This window comes from Corapipo altera, unplaced genomic scaffold (assembly GCF_003945725.1).
Source record: "Corapipo altera isolate COAL_440 unplaced genomic scaffold, ASM394572v1 268, whole genome shotgun sequence".
Taxonomy (NCBI): Eukaryota; Metazoa; Chordata; class Aves; order Passeriformes; family Pipridae; genus Corapipo; species Corapipo altera.
In genome coordinates, this window is record NW_020884901.1 from 4,470,386 (window position 1) to 4,496,649 (window position 26,264).

The window sequence follows — 26,264 nt, forward strand, 5'->3', positions numbered from 1 at the left end:
CTTATTTTTTCTTTTCTCACACAGACTGTTACAAAAGGCTTGGGCATACTGTACCTGTCAGTATATTTCTCGTTCCCAAAAAAATAATGAACATGAAAGTCAGATATTTTGTCAAAACAAAACTGATGAGTCAGTGTAAGTCAATGTTAGGACTGCACCTTAAATTTTATACTGTGAGTTTATTGGCTGTAAAACACTACTGTGGTTAGATTTTTGCTTGTATTTTTCTAAGGTTCTGTTGATTTCTCTGTAGTGAGTATTGCTGTGATTAATTTTAAATTTAAATTATTTTGAATTGTGCTTAGTTTTAATTAATCAACTGTCTAACATCTCGTTATTAACTTTCTTTGAACAGCCTCAAATTCATAAGAGATTAGCTTGAGTCAGAGGTTAAAATAAACAGCTGGCATTAAAACATTTAATCTGCAATTGTTGGATTCACCAAGTGGAACAATATATTCCAGAAAAGAGTGGAATTCATCAGTGCAGCCTTAAGAAGCCATAAGTCTTGGGAGTTTTCGCATTTCTGCTTAAGCTGAGTTTATATTCATCTATTTTGCTATAGAAAAATGTCTGGGTTTGCTTCTTTGAAACCCTTTCCATTCTCTCAGAGCCCCTCTTTGCATATAGAAGTACCTTGTACTTCTGATGGCTTTTTGAGGTCAGAAAATAGATGATGCTGTTCAAGATTCAGGCACAATTAGGAAATAAGGTAAATTATCTTGGATGTGACTAAGGAATAAGGTGGGGTGGTAAGTGTAAAGGAAGGCCCTTTTACCAGGAGCAGTAATGGAGTGAATTCCATGTGGCAGTTGCTCCCTAAATCAAGGACGTTTTTGTTGCTACAAGATCTCAGCCCCGTGTTGAACCAGTGCTATGCATATTTTCCTTGGATCAGAGATCAAAAAGATTGTTTTTAAAGTATTTTTGTATGTGATTGTGTGATGGGTTTATCATTTTTTCTTTCAGGCAGGTTTTCCCTCTCCCCCATCTGTCTCAGTTGACGTTGCCAATATGGCACTTTCCATCTGGCCCTGACTGCTACAAAAGCTTTTGCTGTTTTCAGGCACAGATCCTTCAGGGAAAGGTGCTGCAGGATGGGCAGTGTGAGAGCACCTCCCCCAGAAGGAGGGAGGTTTCATCACCACTTGTGATTTCTCACTCTGAACTTAGCCCAAGTTACATCTGGAGCTGCTCCCTTGCAGCAGGGTGGTTTACCACTATACCAGAGTGTTCAGATAATGCTCATTTTATTTAAAAATATTTTACAACCATCCTGTTTGCCCAGAGTTAATTAACTGATTGTATAATCTCAGCCATTTTCATCCTTGGACTGTTCATCTCATACCTGATGTTACTCATGAAGGTCCTTGATGTAAGGGTCTAGTTTTCATAACATCTTCAGACACAATCATTCCATCTACCAGAAAAAAGAACATGTGTTCATCTTCAAAGGCATTGGTAAGCACTGTCCATATCTTAAGAATGTGTAAATGATTGGAAGGAGACAGGGAAGAAGAGGAAAGGGATACTTGTGAGACTCTTTGAAACTTCAGAAATGTTGGGGCCTTTGCCAAACAAATCATCTTTAGGGAAAAGACCCAATACAGCAAGTTCCAGCCCCAGGCTCTACAGCTTCATGTGCACATGGAAATCAGTTCATGTCCTTAGCTGTGGAGGTGGGACTTGCACTGTTAAGATTCATCTGGTGTTTTAAGGGGATGTCTTTCTCTTCAAGAAAGACAAGGAGCTGCTGGAGAGGGTCCAGTGAAGGCCACAAAGATGATTAAGGAACTGGGGCATCTCTGTGATGAGGAGAGAGTGCGGGAGCTGGGCCTGGTTAGGCTGGAGAAGACTGAGAGGGGATCTCACTAATCATCCTCATTCAAGGGGGTGGTACCAGGCTCTTTTTGGTGGTGCCCAGTAACAGGATGAGGAGCAATGGCCATAAATTAAAACACAAGAAGTTCCACCTCAACATGAGGAAGAACTTTATGTTGAGGGTGGCAGAGCACTGGAACAGCTGCCCAGGGAGGGCGTGGAGTCTCCCTCTGCAGAAACATCCCAAAGTGCATTCCTGTGTCACCTGCTCCAGGTGACCCTGCCCTGGCAGGGGAGGTTGGACTGGATGATCTCCAGAGGTCGCTTCCAACCCCAAAAATTCTGTGATCCTGTAATAATTAGCAGCTGTGGGAGCCTGTTGGTCCAACTCTCCTGGCAGGTGACCCTTGTGCTCAGCTGGGCTCTCCTGACCAGGGCACAAACTCTCACAGACGCTGGGAAATCTAGCAAAAAGAAAAATAAACTATTTCTGAGACCCTGAATGCTGTGTCTTGAAAAGTTACAGCCTCCCAGTCCTGTGTGGTTGCTGCTTCCTCCAGACAATAAGGAGGTTTTTATGCTTTAGATTTACACGCAGCAATTGTTCCTCATTAGTCTGGATTTGTGCTACACAGGCCAAACACATAAATAACTGAAACCTTTCAGAGCTCCATGAAATCCTTGGCTGATTTTAAAGGCAGTTTATTGTGGCTTTTCAAGGTGCTGTTTAATCCCAGTCTTCAGTAGTGGTTTTTCAGTTAATCTTTTAATCCCACTATGTATAAAATAGACTAAATATAGAATTATATCAACTTTAATAACTGTGTTATGCAAAATTAATTTCCAGCAGCAGCAGAGGGAACTGTGGACTCCTTAAGGTTTTTGTGAGATTTTGTTGGTCAAATGCCAAAAATTGTAAATAAATAAACCTCATCTTGTATGTTAAGAAAACATTAACTGGTTTTCCTTTAATGAAAAATACCTAGATTATTGCTTTTTTAAAAAATAATTAGTTGTATTCCTAGATACATACTGGTTTTTTCTGATATAATAATCACACCATCACATTATTTTGATTGTTTCACACACCTCATTTCCATTATCAAAATTGAAATATTTTTTTGTGTGAAATGAATCCTGCCTACAATTCATTCATCAATATCAGAAATACTTTATTAAACAGTAAAACTTAGCCCTACTTTTCCAGCTGACAAATATGACTTCCTTGACATCATGTACCCAGCTACTCCTGCTCAGGGGTAGAAACTTATTTTCCTGTCTACATCTGGGAATTTGTCTTTCAGTTCTTTGTATCCCCAATATTTGTAAAGAACTCCTACAGAAGTTACCAACTGGGTAAATAGTTTCAGAGATAACTGAATTGTTTTCTGCAATTTCTGTTTCTGAAGCATAATGATATGTGTAAGTAACTTCCAGTTTGAAAAACTGACTTGTTTCTACCAAACTCATGGCAGAAATCATGATTTCTTCTTCTCAGGTTGTCTTAAAAATTTTTGATTCTAAATTAATTTTTAGAAATTTCTGCTGCTGCTGCCTAGATTTTTAATTGATCTCTCATATAAAAATACAAAAAAGGTTTTTATACAATTTTATTCATTCTCCATAAAATCAGACACATTTGCATTTCAACTTTCAGATCTTGTTCCTGGCATTTTAAGCAGTCATTGTATGGCAGTGGGTTGTATTAATTGTAAATAGGCCAGACATCTGTTCACTTAGTAATTCCTCGTGTCTCATTTTTGTTTATCAGTGTTTTAGATAAAATCATTATTTTTGCTGGGAAAATGGATCCTGAAATTTATTATTTGCTCATTAAGAAAGGCTCCAAACTGATTTCTGTGCAAGAGACCCAGATGTTGGAGAACTGGGGAGGAGGGAGGGGAATTTGCAAAGTGATTCAAGATCAATATTGGTTGGAAACACTTCGGTGCTGTTATTTCCAAAACAATCTCTTTTCTCCAAAATTCTTTGAAGTGTAAGCATTTCTCCTTGCCTGTGGGGTGGTTTATTAGGAAACCAGTGCACTGGATAAAAGGCAGGATCATGAAAGGGATATGGATCTGATGGTCACGTTTGGTGGCTTAAGCACCTAATTTTTAGTCCCTTAGGATGAATATTCATTTAGGGATTTACTGCCTTGGAGACATTAGCTTGGTTTTAGTGGTTGGTGGAACTCCTGGGATGTTTAAGGATCTCTTGGGTGAGCTGGAGGAATCACTCCTGAGCTCACAGTGGGACTTGGGACTGCAGTGGCTTCACAGTTTGTACCTTAAGATGGAGAAACAGAATTTGGAAAGCATTAAAACCAGCATTTGAGGTGAAATATGCAGGGGAAGAATGTCTTGAATTAACAAAGAACATGAGGAGGGGTTGGCAAGTAAATTGTAAATTATTCTCTGCTTGTCTAATATAAGATTGAGGAAGATGAGGAATGACCTTTTGATGGGAAAGGGAACAAGAGTAGAAAAAAGTAGAGAAAGGCCCATGAGAAGTGTCCTCAGCTTTGCTCCCTCCACGGGGTTACTGTGCCTAAAGCCTCACAGGTGTGTATTGATATTCCCACAGATTTACACTGTGCAAGATCAAACATGGTTTTCATCTCTGTAAAATTCCTGGTGTGCTATAATCTAGAATGGAAAAACTTTTCATCTCCCGTAGCACAGTTGGACTGGTGTGACCCTTTGGTGAGTGTCACTGGCCACTGGCAAAATCTGCCCTTGAACCTTTGAACAAAATCCTGTGCCAGTTTTTTTGTCTTATTAAGAGAATATGGAATGTTACTGAGGGGAGAAGAGCACCAGCTCATCCTTAATATGGTGGAATCATTTAAAGTCCTACATTTATGTTGACTTTTTATCAGGCACTATTGCAATTAGATTAGACTAATGAAAGGTAAATTCCAGCCCTTGCATAAAAAAAGAAGTCCTTGTAAAGAACCTAATTAGTATGTTTGTTTATTTAGACTCTAATAGCTTAATTGCATCTTATCTTGCTATTTACAAATAGACATCATTAAAGAATAATGAGCATGTGAGGGAAAGCTCAGCCTTCACACCAGCAGCAGATGAGACATAAAAAATGAGGGGAAAAAATAACTAGTTGAAAGTCTGGGTGTTTGGGGTTTTTTTTTAAACTTTATTTTTAATACAAACCCTTATTTTTCAGCGTGTATAAATATGATTTCCACACATTGTACTGATTAGTAAGAAAGATCTGCGAGTGGGAGGATGAGCTTATGGCTGGTTCTGTGGCAAGGAGCAGGTGTCTGGCCTTTTGCTGGAAATCTGTAGCTGGGTTATGTCTCTGGTTGGATGTTGCCTTATTTCTGAGGTGAATAAAAACCACACACAAACTTGTGCTCCTTTTTATAGAAGCAGGGAGGTGCCCATGTTAACCAAAAATAATGTTTTCTTTCTTTTAGCTCTGCATTGCAGAGCATCTGCAGCTCAAATCAGCAGCAAATTCCCTGGAATGCTGAGGGGAAATCTGCAGCTTTGGGAATTTTTTGCAAAGTGTTGGAGCTCTTGGTGTTGTCAGCATACATTTTCCTGATATCAAACTTAAATTAATTTTAAGAAAGAATGTTTGTTAGTGCATTGTTTAAATGGTTCATAAAAGGGTTTTACACTTGATATTGGTTTCAATGAGGAGGCAAAATTAAAGGGGGGGTGGGTTTCAAGCTGTTTCTTCCAGGCAGAGTTCTGCCATAGTAAATTGATTTTCATCCTTTTCATTCTGTAAACTCCTTTGGACCCTGGTTCTGACTTACTTGGAAAGGTACTTATTTCTTTTCCGATTATAAGTGTGTTAAATATGAACTTTTTTTAGCAATCTTACAAGAAATTATCTCAGTCATTCTCCCTGATTATTCTGTTTCCCCTTCTCCCTTTCTTGGCATACTGTGTCTGTCAGATGCTCCTTGAGATTTATCTTGGTGATAGACAAAATATTTTTTAAACTGGGATATTTCAAGAAGATTTTTATTTTATATATCTTTGTCAGAAAAGCTGCATAATATTGCAGATTTCAATCAGCTGCCTGTCCTACCTTCTTCTGGAGCTTTCCATTTTAGGAAGCAGGGGATTTATGAATAACTTAACTGCCTGAATTTAGTATACTTTAGTTAAAAGGAAGTTAGAAATACATTGTTATTACACAGCCCAAAACAGAAGCTACAGAAGTATTTAACTTGCAACTGTTCCATTTTCAGCTCACAGAACTGTGGGGCATATTTTTTCATTCATATTAATTGAATTTTAAAGTGACCTTGTACATGTATTGATTTGAATTAAAATTTTCTACATCAAGGACGAGTTGGCATATATCCTTCAGGCAAAATATTAAAAAGCCAAGTGCTGTCTTAACAGGATATCGACAGGAGAAGTTGAAATTTAATAGGAAAAGGTGGCTTAGAAAGGAAATTGTTGCCTTTTTGTCACAATTGAAAGGTATCTTTTCTGTGTAAGCAAAGAAATTTCATTCAGTTGGTACCTGTGGAAATGCAGGGACATTTCAGTGCCCATTAAATAGGGACCATCTGGATGAGTCTTGACCTCCAGGAGAAACCTGCACTGTTGGAACTTGGAGTAGAACTATCAAATTACTGTTTTACCAAAGCCATTAGTTTGTTATTACCTTCTTTCGGGTGATCTGTAGGGACACAGTTGTATGACTCTAGTGTAAATTTTATTTTATTCCATACATAGATCTTTTCTGAACACAGACTCCAAGTAGCCACGTTGAGCAGGAATTGAAAGAAAATGGTTTGCTGAAAAACATGATTGGAAAAATATCTTTGAGTTGAACAAAAACATCAAGTCCTGAGAATAGTTACAAATCTTGATTACTAGAGGAAAAAATAAAGGGTATTGCATTTACTGTGTACAATATGGAATGGGCTTCACCCTGAAAATAGCTGTGGAACATACTTTTGGCTTTGAAATCTTAACAGCATCCTCTGGTCTAGTGACAGGTTGTTGTTCATTCTTTGTACTACTACCCTCATTCTTTCAGTGCTGTTAAAATGATGAACTATAATTTCTCTGAGCTGCGCTTAGTTTTACAAAATTTCTGCTTCTGTCAGACATAACTAATGATGCAGCCTCACCAAAATCATCTGAAAGTCTTGATCTGTCTCCCAGCCAGCGTAAAAATCTATGGGAGTCCTGTGTCAGAGTGAGAGTGGTACAAAATAGCTGGAGTGCCACACGTGGGATTTTTCAGCTTGTTACATTCCACTCTTCACTCTGAGGATTAGTTCAGGAGCTGTCATTCAGACTCTGTACTGGAGTTCTCCATGTCCCAGGCCAAAGATTTCTCATCAGGATTTGTAACTCTGCCCTGCTGTTTTGTGAGTATAAATGCAGTATTTACAGTAGTTTGGGTAACTTCTGCAAACCTCTGTATGGTCACCCCATTCCTACCCCCATTTCCCCTCCCAACCCTCCTCCAGGACTTCCTGCATCCACTTTGAGTGGAGCCTTTGTGCCACATTTTCCATCATCCTGCTTAGAGGGAAAAGCATCTTGGCACAGAGTTGTTTGTCCTTTAGTCTTTAAGTTATTCAGCACCAGGTTGGGGTTACTTGTGTTGGAACAAGGTGGTGGGAAGGAAACATTTGCAGAAGTTAGAAAGCAAAAACATATAGCAGATCATTAAAGATGAATATTGACTGATGTCTTTGTCTGCTGAGGTCAGCAGTTAAACCACAGTTGTTCTAGTGTGTGTTAATCTATACAGGATGAAATGTTGGGACACTGACAGAAAATGAGCCGTTGCTGGTTGGGAAATATTAAAATGAACTAATTGTTTCTTTTTTGTCTCGGTTTTATGCTTTTGTGGGTGAGGAAATACTCTCTAGTAATCTCTGCATAACAAAACACAGTGACAGAATTCTTGTTAGACACACATCTTAACCATATTGAAGTGCAAGTTCATCTTTGAAATGTAAATTGATTTTTAGATTAAAATGCCTTCATTATTGCATTTTTGTCAATAATACAATTTAGGCTTATTTCTGTTGTTATATTCTGACTGACCTTATATGTTTTCCATGATACTAGTTTTATTCTTTGCACTTTAGCACTTTGACAGGAGAAAATTAAACCTTTGAAAATGTAACATTTTTACTTTAAGCTGTAGTTTCCTTTGAAATAATTTTACATTTTTATTGGACCGAAAATGTTTTCCATTAAACTCATGGCATGCTTTTACAAGCCAGCATTAGGAGAGTCCGATTCTTCTTTCAAATTGTGTTTCTCTAAGTGGACTTATATTGGAGAATATCAAATTCATCGAAAATAATCACATTTGCCCATTGTTTTTGACAAGTTATTGAGTTGTGGTGTTAATAAAATGGAGAGAATTGCTTGGCAGTGTCATGTCTGCACAAGGGAATTCTGTGAACTCATACATTTTCAGTTGCAAATGAATGTTTGTTTGTTCTGCACTTTATAGTCTCTCTCCTCCTCATAACACACGCTGCTTTTAGATCTTTTATTTTGGTCTCTCTATAAAATATTGAAAACCGAAATTGCATCAACTTAAGCTGTTAACTTGATGGTCTTATGAATTCAGACACCGTCGACTCGCCTTCAGCTCGTTTTTGTCCTTCTCCTGTTCTTCACAGGTTACCTTAGGAAAAGTGTTAAAAGTGATAGTGGTGATGAGGAGCCTCTTCATTGACCGGACCATCGTCAAAGGGTACAACGAGAATGTCTACACTGAAGATGGCAAGGTGGGTTATTGCATATCCAGCCACATCACATTTCATTTGTACCTGGTATTTACGTGACAGAAAACGGGGATCCCCTCACAAGTGCCCTGGAAACACAGAACTGGCAAAGGCTGTGGGTGTTTGCAGAATGCACTGGTTTAAATTTGTCGTGCTTTGCTTGAATTTTGCATACCCAAATCTCTGACTTCTTTCTAAGCTCCGAAGCCTTTGCTTGAATTTCTGATTTATCACCTTAGACCCCCGTTGCTGCGTTAGTAGTGTCTGCTGAGAAAACCTTTTTGCAGTGTAGCAGCACATCAATAGCCCAAGGTTCAGCTTTCTCTTTTCTGAGAGCCACTGGGAAATCTTGGGCTGGTTTTGTGCTCGACTTGACAAACACAACAGAGAGGATCTTGCGTAGGTAAGTCCCCAATAATTTGCATAACAGCAACTCCTAAAGCAAGTGTTACCTGCTTCCACAAGTGATTTGTGTTGTGCACAGTTCACCCTGCTTGAACCCTGAGATTCCTTGTACCTGCACACGCTCCATATGGTTCTCTTCAGTGCATCAGGAGATGTTAATGGGACCTGACGGCTCTTCAGCTCCTCTTGGTTCTCTTTCCAGGGCGGAATGATCTCTCTTACAGGGACATCCGCCAGGACTCTCCGTTGCCAGTAACAGCACTAAATACCTCCATGTTTCACATTGTCTCTCTGGAGCTTTCCCTTCTGATTATAAAGCCTATTAAAATAAAAAGTTCATTATATCAAGATGAGTATTTGGCACCCATAGGCCATGTTATAATGAGGTGAGACTTCTTTTCCTTTCAGAAGTGATAACTGTATTTTAGCACACAGAAGCACGTTGTGTACTGACCCAGAGTTCAGTGGCTCTGAGTCTGAGCCTCTGTTCTCTGGAAAAGGCCAAGAGCTGAGCTGCTGGTGGAAATAGTGCAGCTGCATTTCCCAGGTGAGAGATTCTCCCTGGAAGGGCGGGGGACTGGCCTAAGAGGTAGTAAAATAAAAACTGCTTGGTTTTGATTTGCATTATTCAAATGTGCAGGTTTAAATACCAGTTTGCCGCAGAAGCAGCTGCTCTATACTCCCTGCATATTAGCATATAAATACAGAGTTACAGCCCCAGCCCCTCTTCACCCCAAGTTCTGCACGGAAGTGAAATGATAGTCTGCCAAAAGAGCAGTGACAGTGCATGATGGATTCCTGTGTCACACTTCATTTGGGTGTGCTCGTTTTCTCTGATGAATCCAGTTTCCTTTGAAGCTCCCTTGAAATACAATAATGCTATATGTGCTGAAAAGCTAAGTAAGGAGTTCCTTTCTGAAACTCAGCATCTGGCGTTGGGCTTCTGTTTAGCTCAAGGTTAACTCTCCCGAGAGCCCCACACTGTTCCTCTGGTGTCGTTTGCTGCGAGGGGAGAGCAGGACCTGCCAAGGCCAGCTCTGGGCACGGGGCACTAACCTTTGCCTGCTGTCAGTGGGGAGCAGTTCAGCTCCTCCAGAGCATCAGTGTTAACACCTGGCTTATCTTCTTGCTTTAAGCCAGTCTGCAGGGGAGTCTGTTTTCTACAGATTTAGCTTTCTGTGTCCAACCCTGGGCTGTGAGGCTGCTCTCAGGAGTGTCCCTCCCGTGACCTTTACGTGGCAGTTTGCTATTCCATCGGGCATCCTGGGGATTTTGCAAACCTGAAGGTCTGTGCTTCAGGTATAAATAGGAACATTTCATTTGACTTAGGTAGAATTGGAGTTGCAGCCACTTAAATCATGAGTAAATTTGGCTTGGAAGATTAAATAAATGCGTAGCTTGCTAGTTTTGCCAACTGGAGCACATATTGACAAACAGTGAGCTCCTTTTTTTTTTCCCCTAATTAACTACACTGGTAATTGGAGAATAAGAATAAGATTGTGCTCTTGCAATGATTTGCTTTCCTCATTGTGCCTGCTGGGAATGAGCGATTACAGTGAGTTACAAACACAGTCCATTGCAATTCCTTCCCTGTCACAACAGATGCTGTTGGGAAAGTACTTCAGTGAGGTTTCACCATACGAGTCTGACTTCTCAGTTTGTAGCCTGATAGCATGAAAAATGCACTGGCATTCAGGAGAGACACGGAAGAGTAAGAAAAACATCAGTAAAGTACCATCTTTATTAAATACCAGAAATAGGGAGAACACTCAGGAACACAGTAGGAGGTGATGGTTTTTCCAGTGAGCAGTTTACACAGTTATTGTTGATTTGGGAGTTAGCTTATGTATTCCCAGGAAGCACTTAATATTTGTAAACAGCAGTGAGAAGATGAACTAGGTGCTTATCAAACAATATGGCAATGCTGAAGTGCCTGTCTTTTCTGTGAGCCACGTTGAAGAAGTGACACTGGATAAGTAGCTGTGCTTTTTAGGTAAAATAGCTGGATGAAGGTCTGTTGAGTCACCCTCCAAACTGTACAAGTTGAAAGGTCCTTTAAGTAAAAAAAGTGAAATTCAGTGGGGGACTTTGTCCAAGCACAGTGGAGTTTGGGGCAACCAGATATATTCAGTGGTACTCAACCAAAGAACTGGGAATCACTGATCACATAGACAGTAAGAGAGAAAGGGACTGTGCACAGAAAGGCCAAAGATCTCCTCACTGGCAAGGTAGTCATCATCATTTATTACTGAAAATACACTGTTTTAGCAAATTTTACATTATTGGGAAGATAAAGGGAAGAGATGAATGCAAACAGCAGAGGTGTTGATGGTCTTCTGGTCCTTTCCTAGGCAAATCTAGAAAAAAAGTCCACAAATATGGGTGTTTCTCATAGCTGTGGAACTGCACAGGGACACACCACGGGTACCCAGGAAAGCTGACATTGCATTTTCCACGTTGCTTTATCTTGCTCTTTCCTCACGTGTTGTGTTGTGTAGTTTGACAGGTACTTACAGGAAAGCTTTACGTGGTTTCTGCTGTGAAGTCTTGTTAAATTGGGCCCTCCCTCTTATAGATTGAAATACTTTCAGAATTAAGGTGAAAAAATAGAAATTTCAAGCTTGCAGTGAGTAAAACAAGACACTCCATTCTGGGGTTTTATTTTCAAGCTTTGCTTATACAGACAGAATCATTGCATTTCTTAAGTGCTTCATGTACTTCTCTCGTGAATTATTCACAGACCCTGCAGAATATGTCTTTGCCAAGTTGCCAGCTGCATAACTTTGACATTTTTGGTGACACTTTGCAAAAACAATAGGTGAGAACTGGCAGGTGTGACATATCTGGGTGCTGTACCTGCTCACTCTGCAGTCTCTTGCTCACCATCCTAACCCATCATGTCCACCACAGACTGATGCATTTTAATTAGCCTCGTGATTTTAGTGATGGCACAGTGCCACCCTTAATTTCAAACTGTGACATACTCATTGTGCACTGGAATTTAACCATGGATAGCAATTCATTACTGGTGGTGTCCCGATTCTGGAGTAAATGAAGCCATGCACTCACCCTTGCAGGGCAGGTGGATGGTCAGCTGAGCCATTAGAAGCCCTAGTCTGCCAATAAAAGTAAAAACATATTGGGAATTTTGGGTATAATAATTCCATGCTTGTCTTTGTAAGTAGAGGCCAACAACCACCTTGACAGGGCATATTTGGAGTGGGTGCTTCACATCGCTGCCAAATTCCTATTTTTGCATCCCTTAGACTTAACTAAAGAAACATAAGTGTCTCAGTTGAATTCTCATGATAAGGAACTTGGGTTATGTTAATGCTGTGGCTTCATTAATTACCCCATATCAATAAGAAAAGGCAGCTTTTAGCCTCCTAGCGTAAGAGAGGAAAAGAAATAGTCGTATCAAAGGAAAGCTTCAAAGACAGGCAGAGCTGTCTCTCGGGTAATTTCTGATCCCTGCATTCTCACCACTTCAAAGCTGGATGTGTGTGTGTTTGGGTGAAGGGGGGGTTGAATCCGATTTCTCTAATAAGTGTTGGCACCGGACCTGTTTGATATCAGATGCGGGAACATTCTGATTTGTTATCGCCTTTGAAATCGTTCAGACGACCTTCAGAAAGTGGCCTCTTGTTACAGCTGCTGGGGGTGGGTGGGGAGAGGGGGCACTGGGAAAAAAAGCCCCAGTTTAATTCACATGCAGAGGATGCCCTGAAATTGTGCTTTCAGCAGTTTTTTTAGTTACAAATGTGTGTCTTGATTGAAAGTGAAAAGTTGAAGAATAATAGACCCATAACGATGCATTCTTTAATCTGCCTCTGCCTTAATCCTCAGTTTCAGGGGGAAAGGTGGGCACTCATTTAGGATGTATGCTTGGAAGGAGGGGGAATTGGTGGCTTTTTCTTTTCTTCTTTTTTCTTTCTTTCCTTTTTTTATCATGGGGAACATCATGTCTGTAAGACAGACATTCATTACTATTTCAGCTTTTCCATCTCCGTGCCAGCTAATGAACATTCAGAACCTGTTGGACTCATCTTAAAGCAGCATCTGAAGTGGACTTTTTTTGAGTCTAACTAGAGAGGATCACATACTTGGTTTGATCACTAGAGATTAACAAAACCATATATACATGCCAATTACAGCAGCTCTGCGGTCAAAGAAAGCCTTAAATTATATGAAAACAGGGGGTTTTTTTAAAAATATGCATTAATTTTTTATTTTCAAATGTAGATTTTTCTAATGTGGAAGTGCAATGCTGCCTTCCCAGCAGGCACAGGTCAAATAATACCATGTGAATCAATGCTGGGTCCAAGTCTGGGCTGAATCTTCTGAGTGTTGGTGTTCACACAGGTTCTTGATCCCACCCCAAGAGCCAAGAAATGTAAAAAGGTTTGAAGGGACATGCCTCAGGGTACTTGTGTCTTCATCCAGCCTGGAAAAGGCATTGAGACCTCAGCTGCCTTTTGTCTCACGGCAAGGTCAGCAGTGCTGAGCCATGAAACATCGATCCTGAAGGGATTTGGGAAGTCTTTAACATCACCTCCTGTCCAGACTGAGGACTGGGGATACAAGAGTCTCAGCTGTACCAGCATTTGGACATGGGCCACTTAATAGTGTTACCCTTAAAAGAATGAGAGCTTTTAGCATTCTGAACATTTTTAGCATTGTGAATTAATCATGTGGGTTCAGATCCTTCCCCGTCTGTTCCCTCTCCCACCCCCTATAATGTGTTTTACTCACTTTACATGATTTCCTTGATTTCAAACTCCTTTAAAAGACTTGTAATGTCAGTTAGAACTTAACGGGTACATAAGTCAGAAATAAAGTAATCAATTGTACCAGTGAAGGAGATAAACCCCTGTTTTGGGAACACATGTCCAACCATGGTATCAGGCACTAGAGGGGTCATCCCTGCTTCATAAATTCACTCAGAATTTTTATTTCTTCTTACTAATCTAAGATTCCTGAGGTTAATGCTGTATCAAACACCTTTCCTGTGACAAATTTTATGCACATAGAATTTTTGACTATACTGGGATCTGTAGAAAAAATCTGGGATTTGCAAGTCTGGGACTGGAAATTCCTCTTGTTTTTCCTTGCTGCTTTCCCTTGTCAGAACACAAGATATTGCACAGGGCAAATCGAGCCATGGGCAGGTCAGTTGTAATTGTTGAACACTGAGCCATTGGGTTGTTTAACAAGGATTGTTAACCCAGCCTTACCTTCTGGGTTTGGGGGCTAATAAAACTTATATTTCAGTTTTGTTCCTCTAGTTTGGGTATAGTTGAGCACACATTTAAGTCATGGATGTGTGCAGTTATCTACAACCCTAAATCTCTTTTAGTGTGATTTTTGTCTGCAAATGTAAATGCAGTTTCCTGAGGGATGTTTTCTTTAGCCCCAGTAGACCAGAGCTTTGGCTTAATTCAGCTAAACGTTCTTTGTGTCATTTGTAACTGAATCACTTATTCAACACAAGACAAGCATAAACTTAGTAAAAATGCCCTCATTTTAGAAACAGACTGAAGCTGATGAATATTTGCATAGATCAGCCACAACCCCATACAAATGAAGATTTTGCTTTTTAAAAAGAACACATTAATTCAACAGGTCTTGTATATATAATTTTTCTATTGAAACTGTGCTTGAACCATGTTCATTCCTCATTGCAATACAAAGGAAATCTTACATTATTAATTCCCTTTCTTGGTTTGCAGCAGGTGAAGGCAGTTGGGTCAAAATAGTGAACTGAGAGCTACCTCTCTGTTGATCTGTTTGCTCTTTTAATTTGAACAACTGCTTCTGTATGTGTGGTAACATATAACTTTTTTTTTTTCATAGCTTGACATATGGTCTAAATCCAACTATCAGGTTTTTCAGAAGGTAAGTCTCACATCATTTCTCTCTACCTAAGGCACATAGGAGATATGTGGAGTTTATTTTAAATATCTGGGCCCTTATGTGAACAAATTCAGAATTTATTCTCTGTCATCACAACTTGCAAATGACAAACAATAATCTGCAATGATGGAAAACTGTGAGTAGAAAAGAAAGTCACTTCTGCTGTTGTTTAATTTGGATTTATTTCCCATCGCAGTTCCAGTCCATGATTTGGAATAGGAAACTGGAGATTATACTACATTAGCTTTAAAATTTCATGAGGAATCTTCTAGCACTCTCTCTCTAGTTTAAATCTTGTGGGGAAGGAAGGACTGTTTTGGGTTTATTTGGATTTTGTTTTGTTGTTTTCATAGGGGTTAGTTGCCCCCCTCTCCTCAGGGCCTGAGTTTAATAACTCAGCAGAGTTTGGAAATATTTTCCGTGACGTTATTTTGGCTGCTCCTCTTCCCGTGATGGTGTAAGCAAAAAAGAGTGACTTACTGGAATAAATTCCATGACAGAAAGTAAGAAAAGACCGATGAGAGAATGGAAGCAATAAAAATAAAACCACTAAGAAGGTTAAAGTGTATTTTAGAAAGATCTATATCTCGCTATTTTTGAGGAAGAGAAGATTCCTCTTTGAAGGCCTCTTGTCAAAATGCTGTAAGTTCAGATTGATCCTGGTTTCAGTTCCAGTTTCCTTACCTTCAAGCCACAGTTCAAGGAGCTGGAGTCTCCAGCTTCCTTTCATCCACGTTTGTGGTTTGTGAAACAAGTGGGAGTCAGGGACTCGAAAGGGCGTAAAAACAGGGGTCAGAAATGGGGCACATGGGCTGTATTTGTGTATCTCCCTGCCAAGATTTCAGTTGCAGTCAGGATGGAAGGTGTTTGACCTGTGATTTTAACCTGCTGGAGATCAAAGGACAGCTTTTGGGGAGGTTGGTTGCTTTCCCTCTCTGTGGAGCATTAAAGCAAAACTTTGCTGCAATTGATTCTTTACCCCAGAGATTAATTAATTAATTAAATATTCTTTTTTAGCATCGAGGAGTGTAATACAGTGGGAAGTAAACCACCATTTGTTTATCAGTGTACTTTAAAGTAATTTTTGCAGTGGAAGGTTCTGTAATTACTTGCATCATCTCGATTTCCCACTGTGTGCATTCGGTTGGATGCTCATTTTGGGCATAAGTTTGTCTTCCTGGATGTTTTGTTGAGAACAACTTGAAAGGGTAAAATGGAATTGCTGTAATTTATGCTAATTGATAATAAATCATGAGGTTTGGATGATGTAATTTTAATTGTCTATAGCAAGGTAACAGAGTAGAGTAAATGTAGAGTTTGCTTAGTCCACGTTAAGGACTTGGGGAGCATAAATAAGTAGAGGAAATTTCTCTTCAGGTCCAGGTGGTGCCTTCAGATCAGGAGTGAAAGAGGTCAGTGAGAAAACATGAAATACCCCTCTTACTCCTGCCTCTATGGCTGCAGAGTGGATAAAAGACTCTTTGTTCTCTTCCTAATTCTCTGAAATATGATAAGACCTGAATATTAAGTTCCTGTTTTCCAGTGCTCTCTTGATTAACAATACCAAATGTATTAATATTTACCAAAAAAAAAACCCAAACAACCCACAATCCAGAAAGGCTTCAGGGGAAGGGTGGCCTGTACCCAGTTAAACAGCTGTCTGTGGGGTTTTTTAATAGTAGTTTTATAGATTTTGTTCCTGGCTCTGTCACAATGTTGCCTTGGACAGCTTAACCTCTCTTTGGCTCAGTTTTGCATCCCTTGGGTTGGGGTAATACTTGCTGACTTCACAGGAGCCCTCACTGAATTGGTTCCACAGTGCTCTCAGATTCTTGCCTGAGAAATGTGATAAAAATGCAAGGGGATGGCACTTTCTAATCAATAGATTCTGTACAGTCGAGCTGATAGTTGAAGAAGTTAAGTCCAGGACCTATGTCAGGTTTTCAACCAGGTGATGAAAAGTGCTGTGGTTCGGCATAGTAAGTTTTCTCTCCATGGTGCTGTGCTTGGTTTGATTTTCTCTTTATTCTCTGAAGCTTCACTTGTGTCTTTTTATAATACCCAGGAATAGTGATTTACTAGTAACAAAATGAAGGAAATAGATAAAATAGTGTTACAGAAACTATTACACTCTGTTACTGGTGTAGGATCTGTACTTCAGGATCTTCAGAACAAATGTTTTCATGCCGTTAAAAAATCATCAGTAAACGTGTCAGAGCACATCTGAATGTTCCTGAAATGTGTTTCTCATGGCAGTCACCAGTATGGCAATGTGGAAGTGCTGTGCTGAGAAGGAAAAATAGGGATGAGTAACTGCTCTCCGAGGAGGAGGAGGCTGGGCAGCCCTTTCACTCTGCTGTAAAATCCATCCCCCTCTGAAGGGCAGGGCCATTTCTCTTTAAAACCTGCACCAAGTTCTCAGGCTCTGTTTTCAGTGATAATAGAAACAACATCTGGAGCTCTCAAGATCCCTGCCTGGGGGAGCTGCAGGCCTGTCAAATTCTCACAGGGTTGCAGCACGACTTTCTAGGTTAAGGACCAGAGACCTCTGATCTTCAATCCAACCCTGTCAAACGAAGCTAAATTTGTCCTGACTTTTTGTTTGCAAACATTGGCTGTGTCAGCAAGGCTTTTCTCTCCCCTTCTTATTAGGCAGTGTGTATAACCTGATGGGGGCTGGCTCCCGGAGGGCCCATTACTGGTAAAGTGTACAGTCATTTTCCCAGTTCCCTGGAGACTCCTTGAAGCTGGTCCTGGGGTGAATAAGCCTTATTGGCATTGAATAGACCAGCAGGGTTAGATTCAGAGAATGGAGCTGAGAAATAAGAGAGGGAAGGCTGAAAGGGCAGAAGCACAAGGAGCAAAGAAAAGGTTTTTCAGGCTTCCATGTTGGTGTGGCATTTAAGCTCTGCAGGAGCAGCAACTGTTTTCATCTTAAACCTCCTTATTTTAACACCTCGTGTCTCCTGATCCACTAACAGAAGAGGAGGAATGAAACAGGAAATAAGGAATGATTTTGAGGCTTAAATGTTGGTGGGCAGAATAGGATACATGAAGGCTGCATAATTCCAGGTCATTGTGCAGAGAGTTAAAAAAATACATATTGTAGAGAATGGTGAAATGCTCATACTTTTGCATTCAAAACAGAGGGAAAAACATTGAATGGTGGAACTGCTGTGAGTAGATCAAACTGGGAGATGGTGTCAAACACTAATTGTCATTTATCAAGGTGCTCAGTTATGAGCAGCATAGCTGGTGTTGCTGGGTCCTGTGGTCAATTTGGCTGTTTAAGTCATATACAAAGGCTTTAAACCCATATATTTCATTCTGATCTCTGAGTCCCACCCTTATTTTCACCTAGATACTCTGCTAGTTTTATGATGCCACAAACAGGTTTTGTTTTGGCTTGATATGCTTCTCCCCAAAGCACGTTTTAACCAAAACTGTGAGGAGCTGTTTGTGCCTGTCCAGCTGTTTGTGATCCATGCGTGATCCCAGCGATGGAATTTTCACCACTACAAGGGCACATAAGTATTGTAATGTATGAAGATGTATTCTTGTCAATAGTCTCAGAGTTAAATCACATGCAGGATGAATGCATGCATGAGAAATTCTGGGCTGCTGCTGCTGCTGCCTGTTCAAGGAGAGGAGATGGGCTGTTCCTGTGCAGGATCAGTCCCTGGCTCTGTTCAAAGACCTCCTTGGGTGAAATAAAACCTCTGTGACCCAGTCCAAATCAGCAGAACAAGCAAAATAATAATTTAAACACTCTCTGAGCTCTGAAAACAAAGGATAAATCCTACATTTCAGAGAGGTCTAGTAGTGGTTTCCTGACCTGGGAGTGGGGAAGGGTGTGTAAAGGATTTGTGTGGGTTCATCAGCATCTGTTCCATCCATCATCCTTCCCAGCACCTCTAAGCACCACATTCCTCCAGAGAAACTCAGATGTGTTCTTGGAGAGAAAATTAAGTAATGGGAATCCTTGGAAATGAGCAAAGGCTCTCATGCAGTTTTCCACACTGTAAAAGGTCTAAACGCTAATAAAATAACTTCCTCTTTTTTCTTTTTTTTCTCTTAGTGCTGTGATCAGCCTCCAGAGCTCATTGCTACAGGCTGCTGTTAAGGCCACGAACTTACAAGGGTTTAGAAAAAAAAAATTAAAAACCTTCCAGGGGATTTAGAGAATCCCTTTATATTAGAGGGAGTTGTCAGTGCCACTGAGGGGGGAAAAAACCACTAATAAGTGGCAAGGAAAGTTGTGGCTCTTAAAGGAAGCTTTGCACCTACTTTTGAAAAGTATATTTCCTGGCAGTGAGATAAAATACTAGGAGAGAAAGAGAGGTGTTATAATTTAGTCATGTGATGTTTGTATGGTTTAGTTTTTAGGCCAGGTATAGCTTAATGCATCCATGGAACATACCTGGTCTGTGGTGCAGCAAAGCTGTATCTTAGGTCTTTGGGGTTTTGTTGTTTATCCCAGTTACAGGAAGCACTTGTTTAGCTTTGTCCACCTGTGAATTGTAGAATTGTATTTTTTTTAATGGATTTTCCAGCTTTGGGAATGCTGTGTGACTAACCAGTGTCATCAAAGCCCAGTAAAGCCATTTTTTGGATGTGTCACCTTTGGAAATCATATTCTAGCAGAGCAGTTCTGTTCCAATGCATTATAACCCTTTCTGTGAAAAACATGTAACTGAAGTGTCTTTTGCTCAGCCTCCAAGTGTTTAGTTAAACAGTAGCTATTTTGTTTAGCAGAATTGTGCTGCAGGAGATGGTCTTGTTTTACCTCTTCTCAGACAAGAAATGCAAGTACTTTTCAATAGAGGAATTGTGAAATATTGAACTTTTCTGCAAAATCTCTTGAAAATCTATTTCAGGATGCAGAGGAGCAGCTCAGTCCCAATCGATGTGTGCTCTCCAGAATATGCTCCCCTATAAAAACAGGTAGAGAAATTAGAAAGTGACCCATAACTTAGATAGCAGTGGGTAAGGCAGAGCCATAAAAGTGAAGTTAATAAAATAAAACCCTGAAATGTACAAAATATCATCCTACACCCAGAATAAATTAGTTTCTGATTCCAGCTTGGCTGGAAGAAAAGTGTGTCCCCGAAGTGAGCTGGCACATATGCAGTTTGTTTTGCTTTGCTTTGGTGTGAAATCCTATTGCCATTAGTAAAGCTGGGTATTGATCTTTTTGGGTTATTTTTCCCCTCCTCTTTTTTTTTCCTTTTTCCTCTTCTTTTTTTAATCATGGCTGGTTTGTGCTTTCTCTCATCATCTCTGTTGTCTTGGAGGGTTAATTCTCTCTTCACTCCCATGCCCTCCCAGTTTCTCCATTGCCCAGCTCTTTTCTGGGTGGGGGAGGGAGGGAAGGGGTCATTCCCCTACTCCTCTGCCTCAGATTTTACACCCACTTTGATCTTTTTTGGATACCAGCAGCTGCTTGTGGTAGAAATGGCCTTCTTTTTGTTCAGGAAGCATTATTAGTGTTCCAGCAATGCTGGGATGGCTTTTATCTCCCCGAGGAATCTCATTAGCTCCACATTACAATAGGAACAGCATATGGGTAACTTTGCCAAAGTGGACAGTCAATTTAAATTTGTTAATAGCGTTGTTTTTTTTTTTAAGCAACTTTCTTCAGTGCCAAGAGAAAACAATTTGTCGTTCAGGAAAAAAAAAACCAACAACAACAAAAACAAACCACAGTTTGTTAGAAGTAAAAATACAGCAGAAGGAGAGCGGCTGCTCATAAATATCTTCAGAACTTTCTATTCTTTGACATGTCTGGTACTATCCTGTAAAAACACCATCTTAAAAGAAAAAAATTCAGATAGCTGGTAGGGCTTGGATTGGCTTCTGAATACAACATGAGATGTGTTTAAGGGAGATGGCTGGTGTGAGTCGTGCTATGCTATTAATCCACTCCTAATCACATTATTTCTGATATTTATTTTTTCTATGCTAACATATAAATGGCTAAAACAGGCTGAGGTCCATTTTGTGAGTAGCTTTTTTCAAACTCGCCAGAATGTGCAAAGTCCCGAAAGTTTTCCCTTCCAAATGTCAGAATCACATGTCCTTGCTGACGCTGAATGGAGCAGATTTTGGAGTCGGTTTGTGCGAACGCCGGGGAGCAGATCCTGTTTCTGAAATAGCAGGATAACACAGAGCTGGAGTCAGCGTGGGCCAGGCTGATGTGATGTGGTGCTCTGTGGAGGAAGTTTGTACAGTGTGAATTAGAGCCTGGCTATACATGGATTTATTCAGAAATATCTCTCTGACAGAGTCACCTCCCTGAATAGCTCCAAGCACGAGCCTCTCTTTCCTCCAGTGAAAGTTGGAGTGTTCCAGCACAACTCCTGTTGCTGAATTAGACCAGCTACAAGTCGGGAACAGCTGGAGTTAGCTGGGAATAGCAATGGGAATTTCAGTTCACACTTTGTCTTACTCAAAATTTGCTATAGTATATAGACAAGCCCTGAGAAGAGCACTACTCCTTCGTGTTAGAACTAGAACAATTTAATCACTCTCTATAAAGTCATGTATTCTGTTGGATACTTTGATATTACTGATGAGGACTATTAGGAGATTTACAGGTTAAAATATGTGAAAGAGCTCTCATGGTTTGTTGGTTTGAGTTCTCTAATAGTCCAGCCCAAGGAATTTTTTGAGTAACTTCTTCCATTCAGCCTAGAATTTCTAAAAAGCAGCAACTGTTGACTGTACTGATAACTGAGGAAACTGCCAGGCTGAATACTGTTAGAGAATTGTATCATAGCTGTCAGAAACAGGCCCCTTCCAGAATAATTTAAAAATTAAAGTCTTTTTAAAGAAATGGTTAGTTTTCCTGATTTTTTTGGTAATTATTCTTGTGTGTTGTAAATATATATATATATTTATATTTATAATACCTATTTTATATATATTGTGTCCAGCTGTAATTCCTGGATGTGTGATCTTGTTATGGTTCTGTCTGGGAAATTAAAAAGCTTTCTATCACAAACGTTTTAGTACTGCAAGTATTTATAAACCATAATCATAATGGTTTATAAATTCCTGGTTTCAGAGGAAACGAAACTGAGTAATCCTGCTTCCCCAGGGAATTTATACAATTTTCCTGCAGATTAACACTACTTTGCCTGAAATAGAGAATTAATAAAAGTATTTTCTGCTTTTATCTGATGCAGGTGACAGATCATGCAACCACTGCTCTGCTGCACTACCAGCTGCCTCAGATGCCAGATGTGGTGGTCAGGTCCTTCATGGTGAGTGTGTTGGAAAAGACATTTTTCCAGCTAGATTTGAGTTTGCTCAAATCAGGAAGTTCTGACAGAATTGTGATTCCCCCTGTTTAAATAAGCTGGACAGTGGAGACTGTAATTCTTTGTCTCTCGTACCAGGACAGGGATGAAGGGCTTGTTCTCATTACCTTGGGATAATTAGTGTTGGGAAAATCTCTCCCAACCAAACTCTTTCCTTATGACCCAGCCCTTTCACACTGTTCCTGCTGTGCCAGGAGTCAAGGTCTGGATGTACAGAATGCTCCACTGGAAGTTCCCTGGTAAGAGGAAATTCCCAGTTGGTGTATTCCAGCTGAGGCAGCTTGTCCAGTATGGGAAGTGATGGGCATTATTTAGGGAATGGTGAGAGGCAGGAACAGGGTGGGGAAGGTTCCATTTTGCTGTATCCATGTCCAGCCAAAACTCTGTTCCTAAGGAATTGCATGTACTCACCGAGCACAGCAACAGGTGTTTTGGAGAATCAAGGAAATACTGGAGTATTCAGGTCTTTTCTTACTGACTAAAATGAATCCAGTACTATTCTGCTTGACATGCGGATTTAAGTTTATCACCTTTAATTCTGTTTGTATTTAGAATGGTATTTGTGTAATAAACTTGTATATAAGCAGCCCTGTTAATCAGAGGGTGAGAAGAGTTTATTATTCAGAATTCCTTCTACCAAGATGAATTTTGGCAGTGGAGACTTTTGCTGTTCCCTCTGCTGCAGTCTCCACAGGAGGCTTTTGGGAGAGGTTTTCTCTGCAATTCAGACTTTTTCCTTCATTTCCTTCCCTTATGTTACCCCTTCACTTGGAGCAGTGCAACTGAAACTTTGGAAAACAACAATCTAATTTTGCCATTCACAGTCTTTAGGTGTGTTTAGCAGTGGCTCTTTTACATCCTTAATTTCCACTGCGTAATTGCAGAACAATCCAACTTTCCTCCCTGCTGTGCTGCATTGGTTATTTAATAAAAAGGCCACTGAGATGAGAGATTTGCAAAGGCCTTTTTCTCTTGGAGAGCATCTTAAAATAATAGGTTTTGAAAGGTGGAAGCAACTGTTAGTGGTCAGATCCATGTTCAACATGTTTCTGAAAATGAATGTTTCACAGAGCGAGTCACACGTCTGCGTGAGCCGAGGACCTGCTGCATTGATTGGGGAAAACACTAAAACTTCTAACAAAGCAAAACCAGCCCCACAGCACAAGTGTCAATATGTTGGGCCTTTCACATGTCAGTTGTGCAATCCACATGACAGGATGTTCTGAAGCCCTAATTCTCTGATGGCAATGAAGAACCCGATCCTTTTTTTTCCTGACAACAGATGTCTCGAGCGCACAATTTAACTTCATTTACCTATTTTTGTGTTATGGTTCAGAAAATTCGATTTCTCTGTAGTGCAAGCAAAGCCCATCCAAGCTGAAGTAAATAACAGCAATTTACTTGTAGAGTTGTGTTGCCCTTGTCCCTGTATTTACTGCTAAACCCAGAGAAGATCTAGTTCTTTTGGAGGAGAGTTATTGACGGCCGAGGGTTTGGTTGCTATAGAGAAGGCTCTGATGAAGATGGAAGGATTTGTTTCAATAAACTCAGCTGACCTCTTCTTCAGAGAGCAATTTTCTCTTATCGATGTAATTCAATAGGACTTTAAATGACAAGATTCATGTGCATCCTTCACAGAATAAATCTGCTGGTCTAGGGGGGGTTTCAGTTGTGTATCTCCTGGAGTTGGGAATTGGGTTTATGTAAATGCTCATTGCTGTGTATGACAATGGGAACAAACCACTTAGAGGCAGGAACTTTACCTGGGAACACCTGAACTTAGTCTCTGTTGTTCAGCCTTTATATATAACAGTCATCAGTGTAATCAGGTTTAAAATGGTTCATTCTTTTTATGACCAGTGAGTATCGATCCTAAAATCACATTAGAGAGGAAGTTCATTAGCTGGATGTGGGAGCCCTTCTGTCTCCAGCTCTGAGGAGTCCAGCCCTTTCCAGTGTGATTGCATCAGGGGAGTGAGGGATGATCATAGGAACAAACAAACCAATATTTGGTTGCAGAAGGCACTGATCAAGAACAATTATATTCCAGTAAAAATATGAGGCGCGTTACAACACCCGCCTTCCCTCGTGATTCTCAAGCTGCAGACTCAGAGGGCAGGAATTTCTATTAACAAATTTGCTTAAGTGACTAAAAAAGCGAAAGATGATTAATAAAGTGGGAATTCAGCTATACACTGACCTTGTAATCCTCGGTATGTTTCTGTTTATAAAATCACCGTGTACCTCACTGGGGCCTCGCCAAGGTACATCCTCTGTCCTTGCTGTTACTGTTTGACAAGAATGATGACAAAGGGGAACATCCATAGCCAGTTTTCTTTAATTTCTCTCCCTTTTCCTTTTAGACCTGGTTAAGAAGTTACATAAAGCTGTTCCAGGCTCCCTGCCAGCGCTGCGGAAAGTTTCTGCAGGATGGCCTTCCACCCACATGGAGGGATTTCCGAACACTGGAAGCTTTTCATGACACTTGCAGGCAGTAGTAGCCCAGATGAGACCATGAGGAGTCAACACTCTGCTCTTGGGAGGGCACTGGTGGTCTGAGAGGTGGTTCCATTTCTGAACCTTTCACCTGTACTGAGCACTGAGGTTGCACTAATACATTTGACTCTTTAAAAGCCATTGGTCTGCAGGGCACATGTGAGACTGAGGTGTTTTGAAGATCTGTGTATGATGTAAAATGGTCTGTCTGGGGAGATCTGATCATCATAATCTACACCCCAATGAAAATATCCATGTACAGTTCGTGTTTTGAGACAGAATTTGCAATGTTGAAGACTTTTATAAGCTTGAAATATATTTTGTATTCCCAAACTTGTGCTGTTTGTTTCATCATTTGATCAACAAAACCCTTGGGTTTGGTGTGGGTTTTTCAGCACTGCTCTGCTCTTTAGGAAAACTGGAAACATTCAACCATGCTGAAATGGTGGGGGCTGGTGGTTGTTGCATGGCTGCTTATCTGAGTGCTGGGGGTATTTTTGTGGAAGAGGTTATGGCGTTGATTAAACATGGAATTTCAAAGGCACGTGGCAGCTTGGAAGATGCAATGTACTTTCTAAGGCAGGGGGAAACAGATGTTTCCCTTTACTAAAATTGTAATGAGAAATGTTAACAAAATCTGCATGTATTAAGTGGTTAGAAAACGTGTGATGAGCAGTGACAGTCGTGTTTTAGAACTGAAAGTAGTGAAATAATTCAGCCCTAAAGCACAGTTTCTGCAGAGCAGACATACATTTAGTGTTTCCTAAATGATTTAAAATGTACATGGAACACGCTGGAGAAGAGTAGGATCCCTCCCAGCAATTGCTCTGCTTGGAATGGATGTGAGAGTTCTGCTCCTACAAGCCTTGGATGTTTTTCCTTCCCCCAGAGACAGGGAAGGTCCCCGGTCCTGTCCCAGCCCTGGGGTTGTATCACATGAAGTGCCTTCTCTGGTATTGTTTGAGGACTCCACATTTCCTCTGTCCTCTCCTGAAGGCAAGTTTGATTAATTCCAGTCATCCCCACCAGCACACCCTTGTTTCCTCTACAAGCCACAAAGTCTTCACTAAGCATCTGGATTTTGGAGCTGGGAAGGGGAGCTCTGGACAACCTTTGTCACTGTGTTTATTTTTAAATTAATTGGCATTAAGGTACAGTGCTGCAGACTAATTTTCCTTCTGCCTGTGGACCAGCTTCTGTTGCAGAAAGGAAAGCTGCCCCTCCTGCAGGCTTTGGTTTTGCAGAGTTTGCTTTTCAGTGAGGAGTGTTGAATGAAGTGAATCAGATTTAACAACAAGAAGGGGATGAGGGGGACACAAAACCAGGGCAGAGATGGGAGAGATCCTTTTGTTGCAGTCAACTGAAAGATATTTTAAAACACTTGTTTAATTGAATTTGAACACACAACATTTTGAAACAGCCCGTTTCAGAGCTGTGGAAACTGAAAAGTGTAAAATCTGGGGGGGTAGCACGGTGTAGTTGTGTGGTACTAAATTAACTGTATTTGCTGGTAACATAAAAGACGGAGCTTCCAAAGCCAGCAGCTCCTTCCT

General features: G+C 40.4%; 1 protein-coding gene across 1 annotated transcript in view; it reads left to right on the forward strand.

The window, feature by feature from the left end:
• Positions 1-25,044, forward strand: part of MED27 (mediator complex subunit 27) — an 84,324-nt gene extending 59,280 nt beyond the window's left edge. Inside the window, exons 5-8 of the mRNA XM_027650190.1 lie at positions 8,471-8,578; positions 14,834-14,875; positions 22,081-22,158; positions 24,579-25,044. Of these exons, the coding sequence (XP_027505991.1) occupies positions 8,471-8,578; positions 14,834-14,875; positions 22,081-22,158; positions 24,579-24,713 (363 nt within the window). The 3' untranslated portion in view covers positions 24,714-25,044. The remainder of the gene's footprint in view (positions 1-8,470; positions 8,579-14,833; positions 14,876-22,080; positions 22,159-24,578) is intronic.
• The last annotated feature ends 1,220 nt before the right edge of the window (positions 25,045-26,264 follow it).